The sequence below is a fragment of the Cottoperca gobio genome, chromosome 2 (genome assembly GCF_900634415.1).
Source record: "Cottoperca gobio chromosome 2, fCotGob3.1, whole genome shotgun sequence".
In the NCBI taxonomy this organism is placed as follows: domain Eukaryota; kingdom Metazoa; phylum Chordata; class Actinopteri; order Perciformes; family Bovichtidae; genus Cottoperca; species Cottoperca gobio.
The window spans coordinates 6,373,897-6,391,986 of NC_041356.1; the positions used below are offsets into that span (position 1 = coordinate 6,373,897).

Sequence of the window (18,090 nt, forward strand, 5' to 3'; positions counted from 1 at the left end):
CTTTTGGTGCTTCGTTTCAGAAACGCCTCACAGCGTTTAATCCCTCTGAAGAGTTTGCCGGGTGCCGAAGGTTACTGATGGGACTATTTAAAGTGTTTATTAACATGTGGTTTATAAAGTAGATCCTACTGTACACGCTCCTGCCATCTCCTCGTTCCTTCAATGCTTTGTCTATAAATCGTTCAGAAAATTAGATCTGAAACAAATTAGGATAAATTATTTGGATTTGAACCAAGTTCATAATATCGATCTAATTTTAGAGTTTCCATTCCACTAAATCTAACCTTTCATATAAGTGATAAAGAAATGTAGCAGTGGGTTTATTTTCTTCTCCTTCTTCCTTCTTCTTCTCCTTCTTCTCTTCTTCCTCTTCTTTCTTCCTTCTTCTCTTCTTCTTCGCCTCTCTCCTTCTTCCCTTCTTCCCTTCTTCCGCTTCTCTTTCTTCTCGTCTGCCTTCCCTCTTCCTCCTTCTTCTTCGTCTTCTTCGTCTTCCTACTTCTTCGCTCTCCGCTATTCTCTTTATCATCGACTCTCTCATTCATTCCTTCTTCTCCTTCGATTCTCCTTCTTCTTCATCTTCTTTTTCTTCTTCTCCTTCTTCTTCATCTTCTTCTTCTTCATCTTCTCCTTCTTCTTCACCTTGTTCTTCTTCTTCTTCTCCTCCTCCTCCTCCTCCTTCTCCTTCTTCTTCTCCTTATCATTCTTCTACTTCTTCTGCTTCTTCTCCTTCTCTTTCTTCTCCTCCTCCTTCATCTTCTTCTTCATCTTCTTCTCCTCCTCCTCCTCCTCCTCCTTCATCTTCTTCTTCATCTTCTCCTCCTCCTCCTCCTTCATCTTCTTCTTCATCTTCTCCTCCTCCTCCTCCTCCTCCTGCTGCTGGGAGGGGTCGATTTACAGTATTGTTGTTTTTAAAATCAGTTTTTGGAGCAGCATTTGACTCTAAATCTCTGAACCCAGACTAACTAAATGAAATCATAGACACTCACCACACCCATTCAATGGTGAGGGAAACTAATTCACTCAACAAATAAATAAATCTAATTCAATTAAAATGCCATTTAATAAAAATACAAAAGAATGTTTGAAATGGATTTAAAATGGCATCAAAGGACCACTCGACTGATATCTGAGTCACATTATTCTGTACTGTTTATGAGGCTTTGCTGTCACTTCCTCTTTCACATGTTTCCTCAAGTTGTTTTTGGCGTGACTTCCCCGTTCTGTGGACAACAACTTCCTCTCCATTCAGTTTATTGAGTTCTTAAACACAAAGATAGCATAAAGGTGATTTAGGTTCACGGTTTATTTGTATTTGTCATATTAAAAGACAGGGGTAATAACAATAATTTTATTACGTGAATAAATGTATGTATGTGCAATGTAGAGATGTTCTGCAGAGCTGACGCCAGCGTTTTCCATTTAATTAACCGGGGTAGCTTCTGAATGACAAACCGAGAGACGTCTTATGGACAGTTTGTTTTGATAATTTACTGTAAACTACGTCTACGTTGGTAAATAATAGCAGCCAAACGGTGGCTGACTCATTCTGAGAGGACAGTACGGAGTGTGTCTTCTGGCTGTAGTGCTGTAAATAATCCTACATGCATCCTGTACGGTGTGTCAGCCGGAGCCTTTAGTTAAAACGACAACCATCTCTTACAGATGCACAGAAGATTCCAGAAGCCTTGAGGACCCTTTCTACATTTAGAAATCACACACACACACAGAGTTAGTAGTTGGTTAGCGTAAGGGCACAGCTGAAATATCTGTGTGTGTGTGTGTCTACGTACATGGATGATAGTGTGCACATATCATCTGCTTGCTTGTGTGTGTGTCTGAGAGTGAAACTTGGTTTGTTGAAGGCTTTCTCCAGAGTAAATTCTGCACATGCATACGTGCTTCAAACACTGTCTTTGTGTGTGTGTGTGTGTGTGTGTGTGTGTGTGTGTGTGTGTGTGTGTGTGTGCGTGCGTGTGTGTGTGTGTCCCACATACTGAGGGTAAGAGGCTGTTCTTGCTGATGGAACTCCTACATTTTGGCCTGGGGCTATACATTCCTTCATACTGCGCACGTTCACACAAACCATGAGAGCAACGCTTCTAATTGACTACTGCTCATATATTTCATCCTCATTTCTCTTGCTTTAACTTTGTGTGTGTGTGTGTGTGTTGTCAACAGTCAGTTCCTATTCTTTTAATGTATGGCCTTGAGATTGCACACCCTTCCCACAATGCTTTGCCTACCAGCAAGCAGAAAAAGAGTTGGAGAACTTGTTTAAGAGCTCCCAACGGCCGACACACACACACACACACACACACACACACACACACACACACACACGAGTCACAGAGGGTGTAATTCCCCTCACGAGCGTGTTGTTGTGTCAGCTGGAATTGTTGTCAATGGAGCCACTTCACTCAAATAAAAGAACTGCCTGTACTTTATGTAAGCTCATATTTCTTATTTTTCATAGCGTATCAGAATATGTGACTGTCTGTATATTATAATATTGTATAGATCGCATTTCGCTCCTATTTTTCTTCGTAGTTATGACGGCTTGAATGTAAGTATGTTGCCATGTTTGTTAAACTACAAGGAAACGAGACCAGTTCCACTTTTCACACAAACTCTTGTTTGACGAGTGTGCTTTACTTTCCTACACTTCACTACTAAACTACACCGAATGTATAAATACTGCACATTTCCTAAACAGTGTTGCTCACACAAGTCCATTAAAAGTCATCTAAAACTTGTGAAATGCAGGTTCAAATGATATAAAACCGCAGAATTTAGATGATTTCTTCTTTTCTTTCACAACTTAATCTCATTTATGTGGTTTTACCTTTTAAATTATAGCGCAGGGATTCACACGTCTATAGCTGTAGGGTTGTGATGGGCTCCTTTTTATAGTTATTAATGTTCAACCTTTTTACAGTTTTTTAGGGTCTTTTTGAACATGGAAATAGATAAATGCTGACTCATCTAGAGAAAGTAACAGATTTTCCAGGTCTCCGTGTTGGACAGAGGGTAAAAAGAGACAGGTGGCTGCCGGTGTCTCTTAAAGTCTTGCTTTCAATTAGCCACCAGCCATCAGGAATATCCGGCAAAGACGATTGATCGCAGGCCGACTTGGAGGATTGGTGCAACGTGTGTGTGTGTGTGTGTGTGTGTGTGTGTGTGTGTGTGTGTGAGAACACACATTTAACTTCTGCTTCTTCTCCTCTTCACTGTCTTCTCCATATTTAGCCGTCAGGCTGTGATTTCTTTAGCTATATACTGGAACTTATACTGCGATGGAGGGGAAATCAATTCATGTGAGAATCGAGATTCTTATCTTCTAAGATTCTGAGTTGATTCACAACTCCAAGAAAATCCATGTTTTCTTCTGCAAAAGAACCTTCTTGAACTTGTTAGTCTTGAAGTCACTGAGAAATACTTCATCTTTCTTTGTAGAAAGTGTTTATTTGTGCGGGTTTAGCATGAATACGTGTCACCTTTTTGTCTTACGTTTGCATTTTTGTGTTTTACATTATTTTACAAGCAGTCGATCTTTTTTTCAGTTACCGGCTCCGAGCAGTGCGTAGAACATTAACAGTTGAAACCAGGTTTCCCTGCAGCCTCGCTGCCGGCCTCACGCTACGACAAGATGAGGAATTCAGCAATATGAGTGGATCTCTGTGTTCCGCTGCTCCCCTCGCTGAGGGAGGTCACACCCCCCTCGTTTGGAGATATTCCAGCATGACTGATAGGAGACACCCTGTAGGGATCGTGTCTCCCAGCTGACCTTCGAGGGCCAGGTGGAGCTCCAGGAAACTGACCTCGTACTGCATGGAGTGTAACCGACACTTCATATCAAGCTGCTCGAATCAGTGTTTTTATATAAGCAGTGGGTCAATGACACTGTTTAAAGTCGATCGTACCCTCTGACGTTTATATTTCCCCCCCCCGGGGAGGCCGCCTCCCACTTTGTAAACCTCTGGTCTAGATGAGTGCAAGGTAAACGGTAGAACTACAAACTAATCTACAATGCATTAGCGCCGACACGTTGCAGTGAACGAGTCGGCCGTGTTTGTTCACACTGCTAATGTCAGTCAGCCGTAGTTGGTTTCTGGTCTTCACTCATGATCATTTCGGTGCATCAGTCTGCAGCTGTGGACAGGTTGGAGGTTGGAGTCCCACCTTCTGCAAACATGTTGAAGTCCCAAACTGCCCCTGATGTGTGTTTTTAAGGGGAGGTTGTTTACCACTTAAGCATCTGTCGAATGTAATGTACCGATCTTCAGTCACGCTAACTTTTGACTGACTGACGAGATGCTCCAGCAGTTTGCTAAACTCAGTGAGAATCTCTCCTTCAGTGAAATCTAAAGCAGCTCAGTGAACGAGGCTGTGCATCGCCACAGGCTGCATGAAGCTCCAGTTTGTGGTTTTATGATGTTTAGCATCAATACTGTTGGAGAGCTTCCACCTTCATTCAGCAGTGCAGTGTGTGCAGCAAATGTTGGCATGATTTCCCCACTTCATCATCTATTATTGGAGGAGTATTTATTATTTAGCCTTTTATACATGTATATATATATCATACGGTATGGCACGACGTGCTTGGCTAGTTAATTTAGCTATAGTCCAATATCAATCATGGACATTCGGATCGTCTGTAAAACGATGGTGATTTTACAATTTCATCTTTCAATGTTTCGTAGTGAATATCAACATTTATCTGGTATTAGTGGTTTAGAAATGGTCGTCTCCATCTTGTAATAACATAAAGTCATTGGTGAGCCTGACATGGGTAGTAACAGATGACTGTAATCTGCCTGCACTCACAGTAATCTGATTACCGGTTGTTTTAGCTGTAATGTGCGATGTGAAACGTACATCTGTTCAGTGTGTGAGCCGGTACTTCCCCTCTGTCTGGGGAGACGCACAGAGTGTCGACAGAAAGAGAGAACGGCTCGAGTGGCTTATTCATATCGCACACACACACACACACACACACACGCCTGCACACTTCTGTGACACCAGAGTCTCTCATGCCTTTGGTTGTTTTGGCAGAATACAGCATTTCTTCTGTTCTTGGAAACAGCCGGCTCTGCCATGGTTGGGAGTTCACTGGCTCAGTGGCAGCGTCACTGCCAAGGTTAGCGGCTCACTTTCCTCTCTTCTGCTCGTTAGCAAGCACATTGTTACGATGGCGCACCGCCCACCTGTAAATGAGTCGAAGCAGAAAACACACCAAACACGTTCCAGCGAAAGCCCAGCTACAGGGCCTCTGGTGTGTGTGTGTGGGTGTGTGTGTGTGTGTGTGTGTGTGTGTGTGTGTGTGTGTGTGTGTGTGCGCGCTGTGTGTCCATGTGCTGTGTGGACCCCATTGATACCATTTGTTGCACAGCTTTGGTGCAAAAATGCTCAAAGAAATCCCTCCAAAATAACAGAAGGAAGACACCAAGACCTTGAGCAACACTATAGAGAAATGAATGCTGTGATTTAAAATCAAAAATGTAAAGATTTCTGCAAGAACTTCAGTTTTTGGCAAGTGGATGGCGAGCACTTCTGTTCTGGAAACGTCTCAGAAACCCCCTTATTGTCAATATATCCGGGAAAACCAAACGTCCTCTGAAAACCATTTCATGAGGCTGCGATTATCCCACAGCTCATTTCATACAGCAAGGTCAACTTTCAAAACATGTTCTCCGTACAATGAAATGGCTACCCTGGGTACTAACATCATCACACATTAACTCCACGAGAGTCTCAGCGTTCCAGTCGTATCCGATGTTTGCACTTCCAACACTGTACCGTGACCACAGCATGCAGAAATATTCAAACGCACTATTTCTAAGGTGACAATAACACCAATGGATGCCTTTGAGGTCATATATATGACAGCCTCTCAAAGATAGTAATGTCGGCGTCGAGGAGGTGAAAGAAACCAAGACTGTAAAAACAGCGCTGTGGGCTCTGGGAGCGTCTGAGGACACGTCTCACTATTTTGCTGACGTTGTAATCGTTTATTAATTGAGAAAATAATTGGCAGATTAATCAACAATGAAAGTAAAACGATAGAAGTGGTTTCAGTCTCTGCACTGAACAGTCAGCGTGTTTGCTAATGGTTTGCTCTGAGAAGCAGGAAAAATAATGAATGAGCTCTAATATCGTTTGAAACCAGTCAGAGGCAAATGAGTATCAGCGTTACTTCCACTGCAGACTAATAAGAGCAGCGTCTTAAAATGAACACATGCAGCGCTATGCAGATGAAAGCAGTTGTTGTGTTATTGACATTGACCTATTTTTCCTCCCGCTGCCTCCCCGAGCCACACACTAATGGAGGCTTTTCTTCTTTTTAAAGCTTGTTTTTACACAATTTCTGCTCGACTGCAGAATGCCCGTAAGAGCCGCTCGAGCTGCGTGTCGGGCTCAGTCGTGAGGCGTGACATGAGGTCGGCAGCATCTCTGACTCTTTAACATGGATTCGGGGGGTTTTCATATTCACAGACACCATGTTTGCAGGATCGTTGCTGTGTAGTGAAGAACTTCCTGTTATAACCATTGAATTACAAAGGCTTTAAATGGATCGAGTAAAATTAGAATTCTGCAACTGTTTGGTATTTCTACTTGATGTATGAACAATGCATTAAAAATACATTAAAAAGAATAATCTATAAAACGGTAGCGCTGGTTGGTTGACAGAAAAATAATAATCAATGAATCGTTAGTCGGATAAGGTACGTGTCTCTCAAATAAGGAGATTTCCTGCTTTTCTCTGTTTTGTATCAATTTAAATAAACCTGAAATCAGTGGGATGTGTTATAGATATCTTTTTAAGCCCTTAAAGTCTTTTAAAATGTCTAAAACTACACTTTGTTGTCTCAATCTTTAAGGCCTTAAACAACAAAAGTTGTAGTTTTAAAAAGTCCAATTTGAATAAACCTGCAGGCTTCTTTTTTATTGTTATCCTGAAGGAACAAACAGACGGTAATATTGGATGTAAATATATTTGTGTCATTGTCTTTATCAAAACAAACACATGTGTAAGTAATCGGCTCTATTGGTCAGAACCAGCATCAGAACTCCTGAACTGGTGACAAGTTGCTCGACTAAATCAGGAAACATTTCAGTGAGAGAGAGAGGCGCGTGGCTAAGTCAGAGAAACTTCACACGTGTGTGTGTGTGTGTGTGTGTGTGTGTGTGTGTGTGTGTGTGTGTGTGTGTGTGTGTGTTTTACAGCAGATGGTGACAGCGCATGAGTCAGTGTGTGTGTATGAAGTCCAAATGACATCACGCAAGCCCTCCTTTGCCAAACACACACTCAGGCACACTCTTGTATTTTTAGTGTTTCTGCTGTGTGTGTGTGTGTGTGTGGTTTGTATCAGTGAATACCTGTATATAAAGTGTGTGTGTGTGTGTGTGTTATATATATATCTCACAGTTAGGCAGGTGGAAATCTTTGTGTGCGTTTCCTGTTCATTGAGGCGTAAAGGTGCAATCTGGATGTCTGACTGAGAGGACCTGCCGCACCATACACACACACACACACACACACACACACACACACACACACACACACACACACACACACACACACACGCACACACGCACATGCACACACATTCACTATTAACACTGTAACACACACCTCACACAATAAACAGTGTTATTTCAGGTCCATTTCTGTCGTCTGGCTCTTTCACTGAGCTCTATTTAAGGACCAAACCGCAAAAAAAACAAAACGGATTCAGTTTTTTAGAGATTCTGTGTTGTTGTAAAATGACAACCTGGCAATGACTGATGAAAGAAAACGCCCTGCTGGGATGGGAATTATATCTCTGGAGGCAGCACAGTACTGGAACATGATCTATGGTATAATTAGGTTTTAGTTGTTGTTGTTCAATCACCAGGGTGCTGATTCTTCCCTTGAAACTTACTAATTTCAGCCTAGAGGAAACAGTCTATAGGGATCATTAAATATTTTATATATATATATATATATATATTTTATTTTATATATATTTTATATATATATTTTTTTATATATATATATATATATATATATATATATATATATATATATATATATATATATTATATATATTTTACATATATATATATTTTATATATTTTACATATATATAAATATATAATATATATATATTTTATATTTTACATATATATATATTTTATATTTACATATATATATATATTAATATATTTTACATATATAATATAATATATTTTACATATATATATATGTATATGTATATGTATATGTATATATATATATATATATATGTGTAAAATATATATTTTATATATATATATGTAAAATATATATTTTATATATATATATATATATATAAAATATATATATATATATATATGTATATGTGTAAAATATATATATATATATATATATGTGTAAAATATATATGTGTAAAATATATATATATATATATAATATATATATATATATGTAATTAAGTATGTGTAAATATTATATTATATAATATTTAAATATTTCTATTATATTCTATATACTTTACAATTATATCTTTGTATCTCTATCTACTTTGTACCTATTATCTTTTCTATATCTCTTCTCTTTAAAATACTCTATTTTTATATATATATATATATATATGTAAAATATATATTTTATAGTGTAAAATATCTATATATATATATATATATATATATATATATATATATTTTATATATATTTTATATATATATATTTTATATATATATATTTTATATATATATATATATTACTCCGAGGAAGTGTCTGAATGTTCTTAAGAATTGTACGTTTTTTGCTCTTTGAAAGGGTTGCATGATACAGTAATTAAAATATGACAATAATGCAATTATTCCTGGGACAATATATTGTCAAACAGAAGTAGTTCTAGTGACAGGCCTACTTAAGAACCACGTGTAAATGTGCTTACTGATGTGCATGTCTGAGGAACCAGTGATTGATGGACTGGAGCGGCTGCGTGGTTTTGTCGAGACAGCTGAGACGTAGCGCTGTTTCACTTTGCAGGACGGTACAATACGCTGCTTTTCACAGCAGTTGGTTGGTTTCACAAAGGTTTTGGGTTGGGCTTTTATTCCATTGTTTAGGCCTTGTGTGTTTTTAGGTGTGTTTGCTTGACACACATTTCCTCTGCACCTGCTTTGTCGAAATTAGCAAAAGTAAAGTGGAAAGATTGTGGCAAGTTGTAACTCTTCAAATGTCCCATGATGTCATGTAAAGCGTCTAAATGTAATTTTTTGCTTTTTCTCCCCAGAACCGAGCTTCACGGTGACCCTTGAACCCCTCCTGAACCCGCAGGTGACTGCTGAACCCACAGAGCTGGCATGTCATGTGACCAACATTACCCATTTACCCCTGGGAGGCCGACTTGGTGTCACCTGGGAGCACACCACACTTCCTGGTACTTTTACCTCAGCCGTCAAAATCTTTATTGCGTTCTTCTCCCAGAACTATTCAAAGACTAGCAATGACCTCTCTCATTGTTTTCTATCCAATCACCTGTAGGTGTAGGGGGTGAGCCTCAGACCTCAAATCCCATTGGCTCCCTGGACGGCCATGGCAACCTGTTGCCGGGATCGATGTATTCTGAGCGTCTGAAGAGCGGCGCGATGTCTCTGACCAGAGTCCAGCCCGACACATTCAAACTGCGATTCCTCCGCACACAGGTGAACACCATGAGCAGTGTTTGAGTTTTGTATCTGAAGATTATACTAATGTAACAATACAAATATAGAGGACAAACAATATTTGTGATTTACCAGAAGAAATGTAAAGATGTTTAACTTTAGTGTGAAACAGTGACTTTTATTCTAACTGAACGTGCACGAGTAATGTTGATCACCGACTGTCTGTCTGCAGGAGATCGACATGGGTCAGTATGTTTGCACGGTGTCCGCTTGGAGCGTCAACAGCCAGGGTGACATGTTGAGTACCGTCGAGGCCCAGACCGCCCCGCTGGCTGTACGATGGGACACCAAACGTAAGGAAGCTTCATTTAACTGCTGAGTTCTTCACAAAGCAACGAGCTCCTGAACCACCTTTTTTACTTTTAATGAATTCAGTTTAAACTTCCTCCTGGTTTCCTTTACACGTTACCTTAAAACGTAATGTGAAGAAAAAAGAAACATGAGTTTTCTTCCAAACGTAACTTTAAATCTTTCTCTTAATGTGACATTTGTAGAGTTTGTGAGGTATTACAGGCAGATACAAACAGTGGACGCAGTTAGACAGATTAAAACAGTGTGTATTCTGTGATTTAACAAGTTACTTTAGCTTTAACTCGCATCCATCATTAAGAACACTGTAATACACTGCCAGCCGGTCACAGCACCCCTGCTGTTGAGTTTTACGAATAAGCTCTAACGTCTACGTATTGTTTCCAGACTTCATAGTAAAACCCTTCAGCATAACAACAGACCTCTTGTCTCAGCCTCTCTCACACACACACACACACACACACACACACACACACACACACACACACACACACACACACACACACACACACACACACACTTCCTCTCCATTACAGTCCTACTTGCTCAGCTTGGTGCCCTCAATTTAGTTAATTGAGCCATGATGTAACCGCATTGCTGTGTGTGTGTGTGTGTGTGTGTGTGTGTGTGTGTGTGTGTGTGTGTGAGCCTGCTTTGAATCAGAACAAGTTCACAGTGTAATCACTTCCTGTTGGGGTTTCCCCCCTTCGGACTCTGCTGGGCCGAGCGACGTCCGTCTTAAAGTCAGTTGATGGACTTCTGTTATTTTCAGGTCCCACTCTGAACGTCGTGGCCAAACGCCTGCGTGAGGCCTCAGTGGGCGGGGCTACCTTTGAGATGAGCTGCGCTGTGGCCACTGAGAACCTCGGGGAAGCTGGTTACTCGGTGCTCGTCCAATCGCAGGACACCCTGGAGGGCAGCGTGAGAACCATCATGACTCTCAGCCCTGACAACGTCCTGCAGCACGGAGGAGCCACAGACCCCAACAGGAGGTACATAAACACATACGCATGCATTTTAAACATACTTATGATGCAATATAATCTGCTCATATCACTGTATGATTATAGCACTCGTAAATATTCACAATGCTTTATAAGAATAATCATAACACTTATAAAGCATTGTAATACTTTACATTACAATGCTTTATAGACGGATGGGAAGTGTTTCCGAACTTTTCAGTGACTCACTGGAGTCTGTTTTTTAATTTAATTTTATCTTGCTCTCCGTCCACTTAGAGACAGTCTGGTTCTGACAAAGTCCGGTCCGGCAGAGTTTCGGTTTCGCCTGGCGGGCGTCCAGTTGTCCGACAGAGGGTTCTACTGGTGCGACATCACCGCCTGGACCAAACAGCAGCCAGGACAAGCTTGGACCAGAGCCACCAGCGCAGAGTCCAACAAAGTCAAGATCGACTTTCAAGAAAATGGTGCGTGGATGTGTGTGTTGTGTGTTCACTCGTCCACACAACTTTCATTGAGTTTCGAAAATATTTTAATACATCGATTGGCCTCGGGACATAATGCGTAAAAGGCTTTGAGAGACAAGTCTACTTCAAGTCCCAGAGAGCATTGCTGTAAATCATCCAATCGGCGAGCTTTAAATAACTTTGCAGTTAGTGTTGGCAAAACCAGGAAGGATTCTGAACATGCTCTGATGCCATAGCAATTGCCACAGTGGCTTATGGGTACTGTAGTATTTAGTGGCAACCGAATTGAAGTTGAAACCTAACAGCATGATATCATTAAAAAGGATCCAGGAGGCTGCAGTGTTTATGTGAAGAGGAACATTGAGTTTCCCAGAAAGAGTAAACTTTCACATGTGAGTTTAGAGTGGAAAATACACTTACGCTGACTCACTGTGCTTCTCTGTTGAGCACACATTGAGAAGCTTGTATACTTCCACTGTGCACCCCTACGCCCTCCTGTCTCTAATGTTGTCCCATAAGTTACCTCTTAGTTTTCTCTTTCTTGTTCCTAAATTAGTGTTTTCTTTTAGTTTTCCTGCACTCATTTAGTCAAATCTCCTACAACCAGGCAACAACGTTCATAACAGAAGACTAAACGCGCCGCTAACGGCATTAATTTAAAGCCATTTTCTAGTCATTAAATCACTTCTTTACTTTCATAACAATCTGAACAAAAAACTAGAGAGAAATTCTGTTATTTATCCAGGAAATCCTGGAGTAACTGTCTATAGATAGAAATGTGTAAGCAGTTACGTTATACACACATCCTCCACCTACACACTGTTAATGGTAACCAACATAAATTCTCTAATAACGAGCAAAACTAAAGATGCACACACACACACCTTAAGCCCTTTGACGCCCACCACAGCCACTGGCCTACTTAACTTTCTTTGATCTGACTGGGAAGTGGGAGTTAGGAGGAGAAACAGGAGCGTCAGAAAGGAGGAAGAGGAGGGAGGCGACAAGGAGGAAGACTTGAGAGGGGGAGGAAGTGATGTGGGTTGAGGAGGAAAGTGGAAAGGTGTCGAGGAAGAAGCGGGGAGAGGGAGGATTAAAGATGGACAGGTGAGGAAGAGACGATGAGCAGAGAAGGAAGAAAGGAGGATGAAGGGAATAAGCGGAGGAGTAAGTACATAGCAGTATATAGAGTGCTTCACAATTAAAGTCTTTAACAGACGATATCAAGCAGCCAGGATGCTAACGTGCCTCACTTCAGTGGATCGCAACATATCGGGTTTTGAGTTAATCTGCAGATGCTCCTAAAGTGAGACCAAACTTCTCTATGGATGTCAGTTTTTGAGCCTTGACTTGAGCCAAAGTGTTTCTCGCTCTGGAAGCAGTTTGCTACCAGCCGGCTGACAGGAGTGATGAGTCAGCAGTCGATGACTGTATGAAACTGTCATTAAAAAAAGGTTTGTCAAAAATTGTGAATCACTGCAGCCACGAGAGGTTCTTAAACATACATTCCTAAATGTGCTTCAAATATATTAGACTGATGCTTCCAGTAGTATGCGAGATTATCTGCACAGACACACACACACACACACACGATCAGCCCACAGGCTGCTGCCTGGCGGAGGAAACAACGAAGAATTAGCATAATTATGTTTCAGGATTAACATTAAACACAAGAGCAAAAGGATCAGATAAGACAAAGGGATATCAATGAGGATTGAAGTTTGAAGAGACGGCGCAGAAAGACGGAAAGATGACGGCGAAGGAGAGAAAGATGGTCTGAAGACGCTCTTCTGTGTTTCTCTGGGGAGGGCAGCAGCCCTTGAGCATTACTTCCTCTTTCTCTCTCCATCACTTGCTGTTTTTGCCTCCCCCGTTCTCTCCAGCATCCTTTCACTCTCTCACCCGCTCTGTCTCCCTCTACCTCTCTCGCCCCTCCCTCCCTCTCTCTCTGGGACATCTTCAAAGTGAAGCCCTTTGGCCAATCAGCCAGCTGCAGAGATCTGCACCACCGCTTTTCTTTTCGTGTGTGCGTGTTTGCGTGTGTGTGTGTGTCGATTGTTCAAGTGTGTGTATCCGAGTTGAATATGTTTGAGTTGACCCCACACAGAGCAACATGCACACTGACAGTGTTCAAGCTTCAAGCTGAGCAGTTTTCAAGAACCCCTTATACTTGCCTTGGGGGACGGAAGTTCTGTGCACTCAGTCGTGTGTGTGTGTGTGTGTGTGTGCGTGTGTCTGCGTGTGCGTGTGTGTGTGTTACAAGCATATCCACAAACTGGCAAGTCTCTCAAGGTTCCAGCTGTATCTCGAAAGTTTCAGACGTGTTGTGGTGTTTCAGCCTGTACGATGCCGTATGTGGAAATCCAAAGTCTCACATTCACTGTTAAATAATTCAGTGATTTTTTTTGTAGATGGATTGTAACATAATATGGAGTGGCCGGAGGAAAGACACGTCATCTATCACTAGAGTAAGAGTAATGTAGAGATTTACCAATAGAAGAATTAAACAGGTTATTTGCCATCTGATTTGTGCAAACGGTTTGATTTGGGCTACATTTTGTAGAATCCGCACATCGCCATAAGTTGATGTTGAAAGTGATGCAGCAACATGACAGTTTACAGTAACATGATCCCTTCGTGGCACGTATAGCTCAAACTACTAGTAATAGAAAGTGAAAGGACTAATCGAGAGATCAATGTTTTGCTAAACATGCTGCCCTCAGAAAAAAAAGTAATAATGGATCTATATAACATCTCATTGCCATGTTTATAATATAATTCTCCTGTTAGACTAAAGAAAAGACTGATTTACTCACTTGCAGCTCACGAGTGCCAAGACCGAGGGAAGATGTTTTACAACCAGCCACATGGTGTTTATGCAGCTAGAGTGCATGTATTATACAGTAGATTGTTTGCACACGACAGCTTGAGTTATGCAGCGTTCTCGGGGAAAACTGTCGGAACATCTTAAATGTTATCCGAGACGACGTAAAAGTGTCCACACACTGAAAACCACAACATGACTGGAGCTTCCACACTTGAACATGAATGAATTTGTACATCAGAGCACATGTTTTACGGACCGCTTAGCTCGGTCTAGGAACAGCAGTTGGTGTGTGTGTGTGTGTGTGTGTGTGTGTGTGTGTGTGTGTGTGTGTGTCCCACAAGAAATATCAAAGTGATTCTGGCTGTTTATCAATGAAGACATGTCACAGTTGTAAATAATGTAATTAATGGGTTCTGGTAGTGTGCTGCCTGCTTTGCACAATACATAAGTCATTATCCAGCTGGTGGATGATATTGGCTATAAATGTATACATTTGCTGTATTTCATCTATTACTGACAGTTAGCTCGCCAGGCTAATGCTACATATTGAGTATGCACTGAACATGCAAAGAGAGAAATGATCTCTCAAAAGCAAAACGGGACGAGAGCCCAGAGCTTTACACTAAACAAACAGTCCGAATCCAACAAGAGAGCCGACGCTTTGTTGGGTAGCTGAACGCTAACGGAGAGTCAGATTCACATTCAGCCAGTTAGGGGGTCTAAAAAAAAATTCTAGATCGAGGCCGTCTATGGACATCCACATCTAAATGCCAAAACGCACTGAAAGTGATGAATGACGCGCATCATTTGATGCTCCTATGGCACCGCAGGCTTCAGATTTGAAATGCCAACACCAGAGAACCAGCAGTATTTTAGGACGAGGACTTCAGTGTTTCTATATTGCAGAAGCCCCTTCCCACTGCAGTGAGCTACAACAGAATTATTATAAATACTAATCATTACTACCTCTGTGGGAAAACGGCACCAACAATAATACAATACATTTGTCACTTTAAATGTGTTCACAGCTCAAATCCTTTAATCTATTTTAGTCCATCTATTTTTATCTGCTGATTTCTCCTCGCAGAGTTCAGCATATTCAAGTGTTTACCATCAAATCTACGTTCTCCCAGTTAGCTCACATCTACTGTTGTTCCTCAGGGACGTGAATGCAGAATTATATTATATTTAGGTTTTAAAACGGCGTGTTTAAATGAATCCTTTTGATCTCAGTTGAGTTTCTCTGATGTTTGCTGTCTGTGTCAAATGTTTTTTTTTTTAATAAAGCATTTTTTAAGCTGATGTGTTTGGTGTTGCAGGCCCGTCCTTCTCCGTCGCCATCCAATCAGACACCACCAGTGTTTATCCGTGGGAAACGTCCAAGATGGAGTGTTCGCTCAGCGTCTCTGGATCCTCCCCGAAGACTGGCACACAGACAGGTGGACCGCGCCTACTTGTTTTCTCACACGCACTCATAAATCTGTTTCTGCACACGAGCATCGAGAAACACAGCTGTGACACACACTCGTAATCACGCTTTGTACTTCTGCTGCGCTCTTCACTTGCCAACCTGTCAGCAGCGCTGCTGGAAAGAATGATATGACTCCCGCGTTTGGAAATGTTGTTGAGATGAAGAAGAAAAAAAGCTCTCTTAATAACACACACAAGCAAAGCCCATTTAATTTCTCTCGCTTTCTTTTCTGGGTTGTGAGTTTGCGGCTTAAAATACTGGTTGTGCTTTATTATAATAACATTTATAGCCTTTCACGTGAAGATGATGCAGTTTGCCAACACTGCTTCTGAATATTGATTATTATTGTGCATTCAAGAGGGAAATGTAGGAAATATTCAAACTATATCAAAACTGTAGCGCTGAACAAACCCCATAGTATAAAAATGTTAAATGAATTATTAGCAGTGCAAACTTCCCAACTTCTGCCTCACCCCCTCCTTTCCTTCCCTCCCTCACTCTAAACATCATCCATCTTCAGTCCTCCCTCCTCTTCCTCGTCTCTCCATGCTCTTTAAATGATCACATGACGTCATGCATCCCTCGGCACCTCCCGCCTCTCTCCCTCTCTGTGCATCTTTCTTTACAGTCCAACATGTGTTTCATATATTACATCCTCGGCGTGACACACACGTGTTATTAAGCAAACACGAGCAGTGCGGAATAGTGTTTTCTGTGTGAACACGTGTCTTTGCACCTGTGTCCTCCTCGCAGGAATGTATGCATGCATGTAATGTATGCCCATACATCAGCATAAATGTTTACTTGCAGCAGTGGAGCTCTGCAGGGATTGGTGGGATGGTGGTTTTGGAGCATGTTCTCGCAGACAGCTGCACCATGGGAAGAAATTCCCTCTCAGTGTCGCAGCTGATGGGGAAGTGTCGCATGGACGTGTTCGCGATGGGAAGGAAGGAGGAAAGGACTGTAGCATGCATAGATATGCTGTATTGTTATTAGTAAATGCCAGCAGTGTTTGTCATACAAGCTTATAATGGGAGCTTGTAGTCCATCAAAATACAGAGGAAACCACTTATATGATCAAAAAGCTAAATAATTAGCTTATAGCAATCAAGTAGTCTGCTTAGTGTTTATTTGGGGACTTTTCATACATGACAACACAGTTTCTCCCATGATGCTTTGCCTCGCTGTCACTCGCCTGAGGCTGGAGCTCCGTGCACAATTAAATCGTGATGGAAAAAAAAGTCATTATCTCTCGATGAGAAACGAGATTCTGCAGAGAAACTTATATTCATCTAATAAATATACAATAAAAATATCAATGCGACGGTAATATGCACGAGGAAAAAAGATAATATTATAATACAATCCGCTCATAGGGATCAATTTGACCCAGACAGACGAGATCTCCACAAGAGGTTTCCTCCTTATCGTTGTTGTATTGTAGTAAGAACAACATGTTTTCTCACTTAAAGCTCTTTTCAACCAAACAGTTCCAGGAACTATAGAACCAGAGGAATGAAAGTGAGCCACACAACTAGGAAATAGTTTGAGATACACAAACATCATAATGAGACGTCATGTTGTTCTTTGCAGAAAAATGCAGAGGTGGAAGAAGAGACTGACTGCTTCTTCAAAGTAGACTCTGCTCGAGTTCTGTCGGTATTTATTTCTGTTTGCGTGCGTATAGTGTGGAGGCCAACAACTTACCTCAATGTTAATACAGTACACCCCTCGTCCTAATATTGATCTTCCTACTAAATGTAGTCTCTGGCTCCCCCGGTCGACACGAGTAAAGAGAAAGTAAAGCGTCTTTACAGACAACAGTGTCCTGGTTACTCTGTTTAGATCTCACTGTGAAGAGTTTTCAGTGGGACTACTTCTGAAGGAAGTGTCTTTAAAGTGTCTCCAGTGAGGTCTGTGGATTATCCAGAGAAACGGGGACATTGTGTTCTGAAAGAAATGTTCCTGTTGAACTTTTCAAATGCAACTTGGTCAGCGGCACAAGTTTGAGACTCGTATATAATAAAAACTACGCAGAAAATTGCCTCTAAATGCAAAAGCAGACACTGCTGGAGGTGAATAATTTCTGCCTCTTCATTAGGATGTTTCCTCTTCAGGCGCTGTGACTCATGTTGACTCATGGTGTGTGACGTGTGTGTGATCAGGTTGCGAAGTAAACTGTCACTAACTGACTAAGTGCTGTTCAGACACACCTTGACAAAAGAAGCTATATGCTATACTAACTACACCGCGGTCACGTGACTTCACATCACCACCACTAGGCTAAAGACAATAGTCTTCGGCGTGATTACGTTTACTAATCTTATTTAGCAACTT

General features: G+C 41.2%; 1 protein-coding gene across 1 annotated transcript in view; it reads left to right on the forward strand.

Annotated features, from left to right (window-relative positions):
* Positions 1-18,090, forward strand: part of ptgfrnb (prostaglandin F2 receptor inhibitor b) — a 45,577-nt gene that overhangs the window by 13,339 nt on the left and 14,148 nt on the right. Inside the window, 6 exon segments of the mRNA XM_029448973.1 lie at positions 9,285-9,431; positions 9,536-9,696; positions 9,890-10,010; positions 10,799-11,018; positions 11,268-11,455; positions 15,602-15,721. Of these exon segments, the coding sequence (XP_029304833.1) occupies positions 9,285-9,431; positions 9,536-9,696; positions 9,890-10,010; positions 10,799-11,018; positions 11,268-11,455; positions 15,602-15,721 (957 nt within the window).